General features: G+C 41.0%; 1 protein-coding gene across 13 annotated transcripts in view; it reads left to right on the forward strand.

The window, feature by feature from the left end:
- The window catches only part of LOC139756326 (uncharacterized), a 164,852-nt gene that overhangs the window by 48,977 nt on the left and 99,458 nt on the right, over positions 1-16,417 (forward strand). For 6 of the 13 annotated variants that reach the window (XM_071675644.1, XM_071675645.1, XM_071675646.1 and 3 more), the window contains exon 6: positions 4,362-4,424. In XM_071675644.1, the coding sequence (XP_071531745.1) occupies positions 4,362-4,424 (63 nt within the window). Of the gene's footprint in view, positions 1-4,361; positions 4,425-7,505; positions 8,862-16,417 lie in introns of those variants that run through there. The other 7 variants (XM_071675657.1, XM_071675654.1, XM_071675648.1 and 4 more) reach the window with 2 other exon arrangements.

Genomic DNA, 16,417 nt, shown 5'->3' on the forward strand with positions numbered 1-16,417 from the left:
AGAAATGGATTTGTATGTAGCATTTATGGATCTGGAGAAGGCATATGGTAGAGTTGATAGAGATGCTCTGTGGAAGGTATTAAGAATATATGGTGTGGGAGGCAAGTTGTTAGAAGCAGTGAAAAGTTTTTATTGAGGATGTAAGGCATATGTACGTGTAGGAAGAGAGGAAAGTGATTGGTTCTCAATGAATGTAGGTTTGCGGCAGGGGTGTGTGATGTTTCCATGGTTGTTTAATTTGTTTATGGATGGGGTTGTTAGGGAGGTAAATGCAAGAGTTTTGGAAAGAGGGGCAAGTATGAAGTCTGTTGGGGATGAGAGAGCTTAGGAAGTGAGTCAGTTGTTCGCTGATGATACAGCGCTGGTGGCTGATTCATGTGAGAAACTGCAGAAGCTGGTGACTGAGTTTGGTAAAGTGTGTGAAAGAAGAAAGTTAAGAGTAAATGTGAATAAGAGCAAGGTTATTAGGTACAGTAGGGTTGAGGGTCAAGTCAATTGGGAGGTAAGTTTGAATGGAGAAAAACTGGAGGAAGTAAAGTGTTTTAGATATCTGGGAATGGATCTGGCAGCAGATGGAACCATGGAAGCGGAAGTGGATCATAGGGTGGGGGAGGGGGCGAAAATCCTGGGAGCCTTGAAGAATGTGTGGAAGTCGAGAACATTATCTCGGAAAGCAAAAATGGGTATGTTTGAAGGAATAGTTGTTCCAAAAATGTTGTATGGTTGCGAGGCGTGGGCTATGGATAGAGTTGTGCGCAGGAGGGTGGATGTGCTGGAAATGAGATGTTTGAGGACAATGTGTGGTGTGAGGTGGTTTGATCGAGTAAGTAACGTAAGGGTAAGAGAGATGTGTGGAAATAAAAAGAGCGTGGTTGAGAGAGCAGAAGAAGGTGTTTTGAAATGGTTTAGGCACGTGGAGAGAATGAGTGAGGAAAGATTGACCAAGAGGATATATGTGTCGGAGGTGGAGGGAACGAGGAGAAGTGGGAGACCAAATTGGAGGTGGAAAGATGGAGTGAAAAAGATTTTGTGTGATCGGGGCCTGAACATGCAGGAGGGTGAAAGGAGGGCAAGGAATAGAGTGAATTGGATCGATGTGGTATACCGGGGTTGACGTGCTGTCAGTGGATTGAATCAGGGCATGTGAAGCGTCTGGGGTAAACCATGGAAAGCTGTGTAGGTATGTATATTTGCGTGTGTGGACATATGTATATACATGTGTATGGGGGTGGGTTGGGCCATTTCTTTCGTCTTTTTCCTTGCGCTACCTCGCAAACGCGGGAGACGGCGACAAAGCAAAAAATATATATATATATATATATATATATATATATATATATATATATATATATATATATATATATATATATATATTTTCTATTTATTCATTATACTCCATCGCCGTCTCCCGCGTCAGTGAGGTAGCGCAAGGAAACAGAAGAAGGAATGGCCCAACCCACCCACATACACATGTATATACATACACGTCCACACACGCACATATACATACCTATACATCTCAACGTATACATATATATACACACACAGACATATACATATATACACATGTACATAATTCATACTGTCTGCCCTTATTCATTCCTGTCGCCACCCCGCCACACATGAAATGACAACCCTCTCCCCCGCATGTGCGTGAGGTAGCTCTAGGAAAAGACAACAAAGGCCACATTCGTTCACACTCAGTCTCTAGCTGTCGTGTATAATGCACCGAAACCACAGCTCCCATTCCACATCCAGGCCCCACAAAACTGTCAATGGTTTACCCCAGACGCTTCACATGCCCTGATTCAATCCACTGACAGCACGTCAACCCAGGTATACCACATCGATCCAATTCACTCTATTCCTTGCCCGCCTTTCACCCTCCTGCATGTTCAGGCCCCGATCACTCAAAATCTTTTTCACTCCATCTTTCCACCTCCAATTTGGTCTCCCACTTCTCCTCGTTCCCTCCACCTCCGACACATATATCCTCTTGGTCAATCTTTCCTCACTCATTCTCTCCATGTGCCCAAACCATTTCCACACACCCTCTTCTGCTCTCTCAACCACGCTCTTTTTATTTCCACACATCTCTCTTACCCTTACATTACTTACTCGATCAAACCACCTCACACCACACATTGTCCTCAAACATCTCATTTCCAGCACATCCACCCTCCTGGGCACAACTCTATCCATAGCCCACGCCTCACAACCATACAACATTGTTGGAACCACTATTCCTTCAAACATAGCCATTTTTGCTTTCGGAGATAATGTTCTCGACTTCCACACATTCTTCAAGGCTCCCAGGATTTTCGCCCCCTCCCCCACCCTATGATTCACTTCCGCTTCCATGGTTCCATCCGCTGTCAGATCCACTCCCAGATATCTAAAACACTTTACTTCCAGTTTTTCTCCATTCAAGCTTACCTCCCAGTTGACTTGACCCTCAACCCTACTGTACCTAATAACCTTGCTCTTATTCACATTTACTCTTAACTTTCTTCTTTCACACACTTTACCAAACTCAGTCACCAGCTTCTGCAGTTTCTCACATGAATCAGCCACCAGCGCGCTGTATCATCCGCGAACAACAACAATATATATATATATATATATATATATATATATATATATATTTATCCCTGGGGATAGGGGATTAAGAATACTTCCCACGTATTCCCTGCGTGTCGTAGAAGGCGACTAAAAGGGGAGGGAGCGGGGGGCTGGAAATCCTCCCCTCTCGGTTTTTTTTTAATTTTCCAAAAGAAGGAACAGAGAATTGGGCCAGGTGAGGGTATTCCCTCAAAGGCCCAGTCCTCTGTTCTTAATGCTACCTCGCTAATGCGGGAAATGGCGAATAGTTTAAAAGAAAGAAAGATATATATATATATATATATTATCCCTGGGGATAGGGGAGAAAGAATGCTTCCCACGTATTCCCTGCGTGTCGTAGAAGGCGACTAAAAGGGGAGGGAGCGGGGGGCTGGAAATCCCCTCTCAATTTTTTTTAATTTTCCAAAAGAAGGAACAGAGAAGGGGGCCAGGTGAGGATATTCCCTCAGTGGCCCAGTTCTCTGTTCTTAACGCTACCTCGCTAACGCGGGAAATGGCGAATAGTTTGAAAAAAAAAAAATATATATATATATATATATATATATATGACCTGTTTTTGTCTGTGCAGGGAAACAGTGAGTGGCTTTGCAGGGAGATATTCATGGTACAGAGAAACATTAGAAAGCTGTTCAAAAAAAGAATGGGTACAGGGAAACAGTAGGAGTCTGAGTAGGGAAACAGTGGATGACTCTTTAAGGAAACCTCATGTGGCTGTGCACAGAAGCGATAGGTAGCTGTGTTGGGAAACACTGTGTGATTGTGTATTGAAACAACATGTGGCATTGAAGGATCAATGAGTAGCTTGGCAAGGAAACAATGAGTGGATGTGCAAGGATATAATGGTTGACTGCTGGGGTAACAAGTGTTAGATGTACAGGGACACAGTAGATGGCTATTCAGGGAAACAGTGGGTGACTGTAAGGCAACAGTGGATGACCGTGTGGCTGTGCTGGGACCAGTGGATGGATGTGCAGGAAAAATGTGGAATGCTCTGCAAGGAAACAGTAGATATCTGTCTAGGGATGCAGTGGGTCCCTGTAACTTTGCTCCTTTAATTCTGGTACCATCTTTAATGCCTTCCTGTGGACCTTCTGTATTAGGTCTTTGGGCTTCTTTACCTGAGAAGCATATTTAAGTTTTGACTTTTTGTAGGATATGAATAGCTTGCTAAATATTTTCTTAACCATGTACATTAAGCTTTCCTGATAGTTGCAAGCAGACATTTTGTCTCCCAAACTATTCTTCAAATATGGGACTAGTGACATGTTAAGGGCAGTGTCGATTCTTAGGTCCATATATATATATAATCCTGGAGCATGTTTCCTGCTAGATGATAATCATATTGAGACTGTCTTTCGCTTTAACCCATCCTCATGACTTTACATTTGCTTGGATTGAATGTCATCAACCATATTTCAAACCAACCTTGGAGTCTGTTTAGGTTAATGCAATCCTTCTCACTTTTCATATGATCTTAGCATCATGTGCAGACATATTCAGGTAGGAGTCTTTACCTTCAGGCAAGTCATGTACATAGATCGAGAAGAGTAATGGTCCAATAACCAAACCCAGTGTATGCATGTGTTTGTGTGTGTGTTGGTTTTGCAGAAATTTTTTCTTTATATGGTACTTATCTATTTTGATTTAGGTGTTGTTGTATGTATTCAAATATATAAAATGTATATATTTATATGTAGAATATCAGGACCCCTGATATAGTGTATGAATTCCTTCTTCAGCAATGCCCGGGCCCTCAGGAGCAGTGGGCAGCCAGGACAACGTGGGTACTCATGAACCGGGCGGTAAGTACTAACTGTTTGTTCCACTCAGCCTGCCCTCCACCAGGCCTGTCAGTATTCAAGTGCCTAACACTTCCCGTAACATGTACTGAGTGCTCCAATGGCCTTCCAAATTTCTGTTTGAGTCAGTCATTCATGATTCATCTTTTACAAGAACCTTAAAATGCTCTCTGATTATAATCTTGATTTTTAAGTCAACAACATTTTCTTGTTTTTTGTGCTGGCTTTTTGAAATTTGAATTTTTATCTTGTTGCTCTCAGTATCTTTTATTTCTTTTTCCTTTACTTATGTCACCACCTTCAATATGATAATTGTAATATTGTCCAAATCTTTTCCTCACTTTCTTGTATTTTGATTTGATGGACTGTATCCCTTTAGTAGATTATGAGTTATTGTATCATCTTACATCAGCTCTTTTAAGTTTGTATCTTGCTTTCATCCCTAACAGTCTATGTTGATTTATTTTTTTACTTGAGTTCTGTGTAGGAGATTGCCCATCATGTTACCTGTCAGTTTACCAGTCAATTGTCCACCATAAAATTTAGTTTTGGGAGCTCATGCATTTGTTCGTGTCTTTGCCTTTTTTGTGTACCTCACCTTGGAGTGTTGTCAGCACTTAATCCTCAGTGCTTCTGTGTCTACCATATGGGATGGGATGTATCTCAGCTTGAAGCCAGGTGTGCACTTGTACTAGATTCTTCTTTGCTGTTATAGATGCACCTCAGAGAACAGTGGTTGTATGGACCTTGTCATTTCTTCACTGTATAGAGTCTTTATGAAGGGATAAAATGTCCACACATATATATATATATATACATATATATACATATATCCTTAGAATGCTTTGGTGCCAGCAAAGCAGTGTAAATGTTGAGTGTCCATCATCTCTACACTTAATCTTGCACTGCTTTATGTGCCCCCTGATACTGTATGTAGAAGAGGGCACTCAAGCTCAGGTATATATTTTTCAAAATTATGAGCAAAGCACTTTTAACATATGTGTGTTTTTGAACATGTTAGATCTCTTGTAATTGTGGTACATATGTACACACCTTGTGTTTCTTAAACATTAGAGGGTCTTCAAACATATGTCAAATGCTTTGACTGGTAGTTTGGTTTGCTTGTATATTGCTTGACTTGAATATTGCTATGTGTGAATATACACATATTCATCAGTCTTACTGGTATATTTTGAGGTTCAAATTTTTAAATACTATGCAGTATGTGAGCTTTGGATCATGCCTTGACTTTAGTATGTTAAATAGTCCTCACATACATGATTGCTTTCCTTAAATTGTTTTAGGTCTCAGTTTGTGATGGCATTGGACAGTATTTCCACAGCCAAGTAATACTAGAAGTGGAATACTTACAGTGAATTTCTAAAAATTTTGAGGAATTCATACATACACATTAGCATGCAGGATCAGCTTAGACTTGCATTTCTAATAATACAGTATATATATTTTTGTGTTTTAATGGTAAAATAGTAAAAGGTACATAGGTCCAGAAGTTTTAATTGATTTTGCTCTTAGTTTAATTTACTATTTCAGTATTAGCTTTATAATATTGCAGTTTATTCAAGTTTCAGTGTTTTCATCAATTGTTGTAAGCAATTCACCTGTTTGATCGATTTTTTTTATATCAAAGTAGACTTGGCAACAGGATAAGGTGAGAGTTGTTTTGCTTTACAGACTTGTGGTTGGTTCAGTGGATTTTTAGTTATATTGCAGAATTGTTTATAATAAGAATGGGGCTGTTTGTGATATTGCACAGTTTGGAGCTACAGTTGTTTTGCATTACCATATAAAATGGTAGTGATGCTACTGTGTTGATTTTACAAGTCACTGGTCATATTGTGGATTTATTATAATAGAGCAGGTTGGTGGTAGATGGATTCTGCTGTTAGTTTATGGTGTCCCAGATGGTTTTTGATTCCTCTTTGGTTGCTGTCTAGGAAGATTATTGGTTCACAATAAATTTAGGAAGGCTGTTTTAAGTAAGGGATTTGCAAGTTCTTTGCTTAATGCTGTTCCTCATTTAACTCCTTAGGACTTTGTTTGCTTTAAGGTTCCTTTTAAATTTAGTTATTTTCATAATTGATATTGGAATAAGATGGTAATTTGTGGTTAACAGTTATAAAGTTACTATGAAGATGTATGCTTGAAGTATGGTTCATATTTCTTTCATGTTCTTATAGCTTGTGTCAACCATTACTCAGCTTAGCATTCACTACACCTGTGTAGTGTATGATCTTAATGTGTAATGCAACCTACAGCTATAAGCCACATGCCTGAACATGCACCCTGGATGTGTTCGTGAGAGCAAAGCTTATCAGTTAGCAGAAATGTGGTTTCTATAGGTAATGAGTTAATTGTAGTATATGGCTTGTAAACTGATAACTGCTGTGGAGGGCAGTGCTTGTTTGTTCTGCATGATGTTATATTTGTCTTTGATAAGTAGAAAACATCAGTTTCCTTCACTCCCAAATCATTAACTTAAACTGATGGTTTCCTATTAGTATCCCTTGTTTGTTTGACTCTTGTAGACTCAGGATTGCAGGTCTAATAGTGTGTTCTTGAGGGTTGACCTGTAGTCCAGAGTCTAATGCATGCTCCTCTCTGTACTGTAGTCCAGGGCCTAAGTTTAGTTGGTGAGTGTAGGGCATTAGGGACCGTTTTGGCCATGTAGGGATCCTGTGGCCACGTGGCCAAATGACCGCCCACTGACAGTGGCCTTCAGCGTGAAGAGGACTATTGGCTTAGCTTGGACCGTGGCTTGTGCTGTGGCCCGTGTGCTGTGGCCCCTGTGGCTGCCTGCTGCTGCTTGTCGGGGTGGCCAGGTGTTGAGGGAGCCTATTGGCCTTGTGTGGCTGAGGGTGGCTTGGGAAGGCCCTGGGTCATTCAGGCCAGTCTGCCTCAAGTTTACTACTCTCACTCAGGAGCTGTTGGTGTTTGGCAACCACGCTGGGAAAGTGATCATAATGCTCATGATATCATAATGATTGATGATAATAGACGGGCGGTGTTGGTGATGATGCCTGAGCCTGGACTGACTCATACTCACGTGGATCCTCTCCTCTGCAGCAGCGCCGGGCGGTGCTGTCTGTGAGGCTCTCAACCTGTCGCTGCGGCCGTCTCTACCCCAGGCCAACGGAACGCTGCATCAACCGCTGCTCCACCACCACCACCACCACCAACAACAGCAACCACACCACCACCAACACCACCAACAGCTTCACCATCACCATCATCACCACCACCACCACCAACAGCAGCAACAACAGCAACTGCCCACCACTGCTGTTTCAACTGCGCCCATCAACCATGCTGCTACCACAGATGCCACAGAAACATTTGAGGTGAAGATTCACCCTTCAGTGGCGGTAGCGGCAGCTGCAGCCTCAGGGCTGGTGTACCCTGAGGATGCCCTAGATCTGGCCTCAGATAAGGTGGCTGGGCTGATGACTGTTGGAGAGGCAAAGGAAGATCGCGGCATGCTGGAGGCCTCACCAGAGTACAAGACAAAATTGTACCCATGTCCAGAGTGCCACAAAGTGTTCCGCCACCCCATGTCTCTCCACCACCACCGCCATGTGCACAAGGGAACTTACACTTGTCATTCATGTGGCAAAGTGTTTTCCCGACGTTGGGATCTCCATCGTCACTTGCACCGCTCCAAGATGGGCTGCCGCCGCCCCAATCATGTGACTACAGCTGCTGCAGTGGTCACCTCCACCCCTGGGACTGTAACTACTAGTACCACCGCTGCCACCGCCGCCGCAGCTGCACACCGAGCCGAGTTCGCTCTCGATCTGAACAACCCCCCTTCCAACTGACTGTGATATCACTAGGCGATACTAGAGCATAGAGACGTACATATTATAGGGACTTAGTATTTGTTGTGTTGTTGCGACCAGTGCCGCCATGCCTGGCACTGACTCTGTGATCACCAGCCAAAGATGGAGTGCAGGCGCCCCTGTCATACACATTATGCTGACACCATTGCGCCACGTCCAAGATTATGCCCACACTATTATACCTTTCTCAAGGACACACACACTCCGTTTTGGTCTGTTTGAGTTAAACTTAAGAGCAATGGAAAAAAATTCCCTCCTTGCATCATTGCTTGGTTTTAGTCAGTTGATTTTAGTCATATAGACTGCCTGTATGTGATAATACCCCAGTGATGCTTATTAATTCTTCACGTTTTGGTTCTCTGTGATATTTGCTTTATTTTAGTTGCTGCCATTACCGTTCTGGCAACAAATCCCATAGGCTTGTTGTCTCTTTACTCCCATCTCCTTTCCTGCCACTCAACTATATATATATATATATTTAGAGTGTTGTTGGTATTGTTGTTCCTATATACCTTACATTATCAGCTACCAGACGTGAATGGTATGTCGAAACTTAGGGCAATAATAAATGTTATTATACTGATGGCTGCCATTCATTATTTGTTGTGACCTTTAACCTTCCCACATAATGCCAAAATAAATAAAAAAGTTTCATCAGGAACATCATTTGTTGAACAGAAAAAGTTGAAGATGAATACTGAACTATCTAAATTTTGACGAAAACTGGATTATACCTAGTAAATTTACACCTTGTGCATATTAAGATTTTTGGTTGAAAGCAAAACTGTAAAAAGCAAGTAAAATGAAAAAGTAATCGTAGAGGAAGCTGTATCTAAAGGAATACATTTTACCAAATTAAAATTGATTAAGGCATATGTTGACCTGAAACCAGTAAACAAATCTATTTTTTATTTTTCTTTGTTAATGGATGACTGAAATTTGTATTGAAAAAGAGAAGGAGGCTTTATAGAATTGATGAGTGTATTTTTTTTGTTACCATTTAGTTGTATGCAAAATAGAAAAGATTGAAAGGTTGCAGGGAACCAGGTAAAAGGCAAAACCAAACAGATTCGTGTTGTTTAGGGATAATACGGCAAATTGAGATGAATGTATCACCTGATTAAGTGTCTTAGTGCGTAGAATGAATCTTAATGTTCACTTTGTCTCACAGACCAGACATTATGGGATTGGATTAATGGGATATGAAGCCTTGTATTGTCCACTCCGTCATTAGTATAGGTAAAGCTGCAGGTAATGAATTACGGGAAAGTAGAACAAAATCAGTTTATTACTAAACTGAATTTGGAAATTATTGCTTCCTGCATATGAATATGCTGTACTTGAAAATTAGGTAATGGAGGAAGCTTTCAATGTATAGATTTTTGGGAATGTTACTTACAAAATTGTGCTCTCTCTAGCAAAATTCATCTTTCTGTTCCCTGCTATTTTTTAACTAGTGCTTTTATCAAAGATGTAAGTTGCACAAAGGCATTGATATAACTATTTGGTCTTAAACACATTTTCTATTTAGATTTTATTCTGTACCCTCTATGACTTAGTGATAGCTTCTTTCAGGTCTTCAGTTTTCTTTCCTCCCATAACCTTAACTTTTGATTCTCTGTTCTCAAAGCAATACCTTGCTTGATATTTTTCCACATTAAAGTGAGTGTAGCATTGACAGAATCTTTCCCAGTCATTTTGGCAGCCAACCACCTTCTCATTTAAGTTTTCTTAGTACAATACTTATAATGGAAATATGCCAGAATGATGATGTGTACTGGTTCTTCTTCATGGGATGCTTTTCTTCTTTAAGGAACTTTAAGGTAAAGGACAGAAGGAGATTGATTTAATGCTTAAATTGAAATTTGGAAGTGATGAATGGCCTGAGATCATTAGATTAACAAGAAAGAAGTGCATTTGGTACTAAACATAATGAAAACAGTAACCTTGTTATTTAGGGAAGATTTTTTTTTCATGCCTCAACTATTTTGAATGAAGGAAATTACATGCATATTGATGGGAATGCTCATAAGATGGAGTAATGAATTGTTATGGACATATGGTTATACTGCAAGAAGCAAGGATAAGAGTATTTATTTGTTGAATGGGAATAGACACAGGAGAATGAGAGTAAGATTAAGAACCAGGAGTTAATTCATATATGGAAGTATCATGATAAAGGAATTAACAAAGAAAAATGTGCATAGGGAAGGTCTGCATGAACAACTGTTACTCATGTTCATGGAAGGAAGTGAAAAGATTATTGGTAGATAGAAATAGTCATGTGCTCAGCTTGAATACATCATGCCATTATTCTTATGAAAACTGATAATTGATGTATATCAGATGAAAGGAGCTGCATCTCTAGATACTTGGATTACTGTCCATTTCCTTATCTTGGATGAATTGAAAAGGGAACAGTAAGAACTTAAATGGACAGAAATACTTTGATTTTGGTATGTGAGCCTCATGTATGATTCAGTCACAAGTTTTTGGCACAAAGGAATGAAGGAAGGATAACAGTAAAAGTTGGGGAGATAAGATAAAACAGTATTTTAAGGATATTGATTTGTAGTTGATCATGAAGGACACTCCAACTTGATCATGAGAAAGGAAAAATTTATTGAAAGAAAGGCTAGTCCCTTTTATGTTATGAATGTTAATACAGCTGCGAAAGATAAGAGGCTAAATAGCATTTTGTTCAAATTTGCTTGGCAAGTCTGTGAATTGGTATAAGCTAAACAGATGCAAAGGAAATTAAAGACTGCAGTCAGGTACCAGTTCATATTCCGTAGTCTTTATGCACACTACTTTAATCATGAATCATTGAACAGTTTCGTGTGGCACCTGATGAACATAACAAATGAATAACTAATCATGTTATTTGCTCAGTATAAGTACAGTAAATCATTGAAAGAATGGCAGACAGCAGAGTAGCAACACTGGTTAATTGTTATTAAAAGATGAGTAATATTTTATTATCAGCCAGACTCTTCATGAAGATTAAAAGTACTCAGGCACAAGCACTCAACTTGATCGGCTATGTTTTTCCCATACCCTCTGGACATGTAGACAGAATGCTACCATGATATTCTGAACTTGATAATATTGGTGTGTTTCAGTCACCGAACACTTAGTGATCCTAGATTTGGATTAAGAAAAATAATTCCTTAACATCCTCTACAGACAATTCATCAGCTCCACTCTAAACTATGCCTGCCTGGTCATCCAACCTCTCAAAAGCAGATGTAACAGAGTTGCAAACTGCTCAAAGTAAAGCACTCGGAACAATCATTATCCCTTTATCAGCTACAAACACAACACATACAATGAAACAGATCTTCCCTGTACAGTCCCACCTCATCTTGCTTAGCATTCAAGTATTTGCAGCAGAACTAGGCCTCCTGTCTCTAATCAATGTAACTAAACGCCAACAGCTAATTAGGAATGAAAAGCTTACTCCTACCTCACATTTCAACAATGTTACCCAGATTTCCCCCACATGATAACATTTGACATAACACATACATGCTGAAATGAGCTGATAATGATAAGTATGAAACAACTACCCTCCAAACTCAGTCTTAAATGCGACCTTTCCAGATATACAACTGTCTGAAGCTACACTTTCCAGACATACGTGAGGCTAACTGTTCTGTGTGGTTGTGATATCACCCATCCTTACAACACTTCAATTACTGATTCAACCAATCCTAAGACCCTTCAGGACCATAATGTGTAGACTGCACACTGACTGCTCAGTTGTCACACATTTTCCACACGTGCACTCATGACACTTTATTTTATGATTTAATGATCCTGAGTAGTGGACATGTTTGGCTTATTCAGCACTGCAGGGATTGTGAAGATATAGTAGCCAATGACCAGGGAGATACATATATTGCCAGTACTACCTGCCTGAGTATCAGGAGGATTAGTGACAGTTGTTTAGTGAGCCAGCACTCTGGCGGTTTTCAAGTTGCACTCCTCTGACCCAGGTAGCTGTCTTTTCTTTTTGCCTCACCCACACATGGACTGCTAGCAATCTGTCCACAGACATACAGTGTCTTGCCATACATAACATTTGGCAACACTTAACTCACATAGCTCATTCTTGTTCTTTCTTTCATGCTATTCGCCATTTCCCGCTTTAGCGAGGTAGCGTTAAGAACAGAGGACTGGGCCTTAGAGGGAATATCCTCACCTGACCCCCTTCTCTGTTCCTTCTTTTGGAAAGTTAAATAAAAAAAAAAACGAGAGGGAAGGATTTCCAGCCCCCCGCTCCCTTCCCTTTTAGTCGCCTTCTATGACATGCAGGGAATACGTGGGAAGTATTCTTTCTCCCCTATCCCCTATCCTCATTCTTCTTAACTGTAGATTATCCTTTGGTGAGCACTATGCATTATCCCTGTCTTTTGGCTGTAGCAAAAGATGGAAGCAATAGTTAGGAACATTTGACTAGGAGCATTAGGTGGAAACATTAGGTAGTACTAGTTGGTAGGAACATTGGACAGGAGCTTTGGGTAGAAGTAGTCAGTAGGAACATTAAGTAGGAGCCTTTGCACACACTTTACTAGAGTTGCCTTCTATCAGTGGCCAGTTAAGGGTGAGGCACTAAAGCCAGCACTTCAGTAGTCGTCAAGGTGCACTCCTCTGATTCAAGTTCTTCTCTCTTTTTGCCTCACACACATGAGGACTACTGTCATTCTGTCCATAAACATACTAATTCTCCTCGTCGTACATAACACTTGACAATAGTTAACTCTCAAAGCTCATTCTTCATAACTCATTTGAAATTAGCCCAGGACTATTCTATAAGCTCTTGCAGCATAAGGCTGCACTACTTCCAATAGCAAGGAATTGTAGACGTCTTTGGAGTGTGAAATTCTTTGAAACGGTCTCGCCAAAGGTGACTTTTTGCTTGCAGTGTGACTTTGAGCAGACAGAGTCTGATAACACTTATATATATATATATATTATATCCCTGGGGATAGGGGTGAAAGAATACTTCCCACGCATTCCTTGCGTGTCGTAGAAGGCGACTAGTGGGGATGGGAGCGGGGGTCCAGAAATCCCCCCCTCCTTGTATTATTTTTAACTTTCTAAAATGGGAAACAGAAGAAGGAGTCAGGCGGGCAGTGCTCATCCTCCTCGAAGGCTCAGACTGGGGTGTCTAAATGTGTGTGGATGTAACCAAGATGTGAAAAAAAAAAAAAAAGGAGAGATAGGTAGTATGTTTGAGGAAAGGAACCTGGATGTTTTGGCTCTGAGTGAAACGAAGCTCAAGGGTAAAGGGGAAGAGTGGTTTGGGAATGTCTTGGGAGTAAAGTCGGGTTGGTGAGAGGACAAGAGCAAGGGAAGGAGTAGCAGTACTCCTGAAACAGGAGTTGTGGGAGTATGTGATAGAATGTAAGAAAGTAAATTCTCGATTACTATGGGTAAAACTGAAAGTTGATGGAGAGAGATGGGTGATTATTGGTGCATATGCACCTGGGCATAAGAAGAAAGATCACGAGAGGCAAGTGTTTTGGGAGCAGCTGAATGAGTGTGTTAGTGGTTTTGATGCACGAGACCGGGTTATAGTGATGGGTGATTTGAATGCAAAGGTGAGTAATGTGGCAGTTGAGGGAATAATTGGTATACATGGGGTGTTCAGCGTTGTAATTGGAAATGGTGAAGAGCTTGTAGATTTATGTGCTGAAAAAGGACTGGTGATTGGGAATACCTGGTTTAAAAAGCGAGATATACATAAGTATATGTATGTAAGTAGGAGAGATGGCCAGAGAGCATTATTGGATTATGTGTTAATTGACAGGCGCACGAAAGAGAGACTTTTGGATGTTAATGTGCTGAGAGGTGCAACTGGAGGGATGTCTGATCATTATCTTGTGGAGGCTAAGGTGAAGATTTGTATGGGTTTTCAGAAAAGAAGAGTGAATGTTGGGGTGAAGAGGGTGGTGAGAGTAAGTGAGCTTGGGAAGGAGACTTGTGTGAGGAAGTACCAGGAGAGACTGAGTACAGAATGGAAAAAAGTGAGAACAATGGAAGTAAGGGGAGTGGGGGAGGAATGGGATGTATTTAGGGAATCAGTGATGGATTGCGCAAAAGATGCTTGTGGCATGAGAAGCGTGGGAGGTGGGTTGATTAGAAAGGGTAGTGAGTGGTGGGATGCATAAGTAAGATTATTAGTGAAAGAGAAGAGAGAGGCATTTGGACGATTTTTGCAGGGAAAAAATGCAATTGAGTGGGAGATGTACAAAAGAAAGAGACAGGAGGTCAAGAGAAAGGTGCAAGAGGTGAAAAAGAGGGCAAATGAGAGTTGGGGTGAGAGAGTATCATTAAATTTTAGGGAGAATAAAAAGATGTTCTGGAAGGAGGGAAATAAAGTGCGTAAGACAAGGGAGCAAATGGGAACTTCAGTGAAGGGTGCAAATGGGGAGGTGATAACAAGTAGTGGTGATGTGAGAAGGAGATAGAATGAGTATTTTGAAGGTTTGTTGAATATGTTTGATGATAGAGTGGCAGATATAGGGTGTTTTGGTCGAGGTGGTGTGCAAAGTGAGAGGGTTAGGGAAAATGATTTGGTAAACAGAGAAGAGGTAGTAAAAGCTTTGCAGAAGATGAAAGCTGGCAAGGCAACAGGTTTGGATGGTATTGCAGTGGAATTTATTAAAAAAGGGGGTGACTGTATTATTGACTGGTAGGTAAGGTTATTTAATGTATGTATGACTCATGGTGAGGTGCCTGAGGATTGGCGAAATGCGTGCATAGTGCCATTGTACAAAGGCAAAGGGGATAAGAGTGAGTGCTCAAATTACAGAGGTATAAGTTTGTTGAGTATTCCTGGTAAATTATATGGGAGGGTATTGATTGAGAGGGTGAAGGCATGTACAGAGCATCAGATTGGGGAAGAGCAGTGTGGTTTCAGAAGTGGTAGAGGATGTGTGGATCAGGTGTTTGCTTTGAAGAATGTATGTGAGAAATACTTAGAAAAGCAAATGGATTTGTATGTAGCATTTATGGATCTGGAGAAGGCATATGATAGAGTTGATAGAGATGCTCTGTGGAAGGTATTAAGAATATATGGTGTGGGAGGCAAGTTGTTAGAAGCGGTGAAAAGTTTTTATCGAGGATGTAAGGCATGTGTACGTGTTGGAAGAGAGGAAAGTGATTGGTTCTCAGTGAATGTAGGTTTGTGGGAGGGGTGTGTGATGTCTCCATGGTTGTTTAATTTGTTTATGGATGGAGTTGTTAAGGAGGTGAATGCAAGAGTTTTGGATGAGAGAGCTTGGGAAGTGAGTCAGTTGTTGTTTGCTGATGATACAGCACTGATTCATGTGAGAAAATTCATGAATCATGGCTGATTCATGTGAGAAACTGCAGAAGCTGGTGACTGAGTTTGGTAAAGTGTGTGAAAGAAGAAAGTTAAGAGTAAATGTGAATAAGAGCAAGGTTATTAGGTACAGTAGGGTTGAGGGTCAAGTCAATTGGGAGGTAAGTTGGAATGGAGAAAAACTGGAGGAAGTAAAGTGTTTTAGATATCTGGGAGTGGATCTGGCAGCGGATGGAACCATGGAAGCGGAAGTGGATCATAGGGTAGGGGAGGGGGCGAAAATTCTGGGAGCCTTGAAGAATGTGTGGAAGTCGAGAACATTATTTCGGAAAGCAAAAATGAGTATGTTTGAAGGAATAGTGGTTCCAACAATGTTGTATTGTTGCGAGGCGTGGGCTATGGATAGAGTTGTGCGCAGGAGGGTGGATGTGCTGGAAATGAGATGTTTGAGGACAATTTGTGGTGTGAGGTGGTTTGATCGAGTAAGTAACGTAAGGGTAAGAGAGATGTGTGGAAATAAAAAGAGCGTGGTTGAGAGAGCAGAAGTGGGTGTTTTGAAATGGTTTGGGCACATGGAGAGAATGAGTGAGGAAAGATTGACCAAGAGGATATATGTGTCGGAGGTGGAGGGAACGAGGAGAAGTGGGAGACCAAATTGGAGGTGGAAAGATGGAGTGAAAAAGATTTTGTGTGATCGGGGCCTGAACATGCAGGAGGGTGAAAGGAGGGCAAGGAATAGAGTGAATTGGATCGATGTGGTATACCGGGGTTGACGTGCTGTCAGTGGATTGAATCAGGGCATGTGA

This window comes from Panulirus ornatus, chromosome 21 (assembly GCF_036320965.1).
Source record: "Panulirus ornatus isolate Po-2019 chromosome 21, ASM3632096v1, whole genome shotgun sequence".
NCBI lineage: Eukaryota > Metazoa > Arthropoda > Malacostraca > Decapoda > Palinuridae > Panulirus > Panulirus ornatus.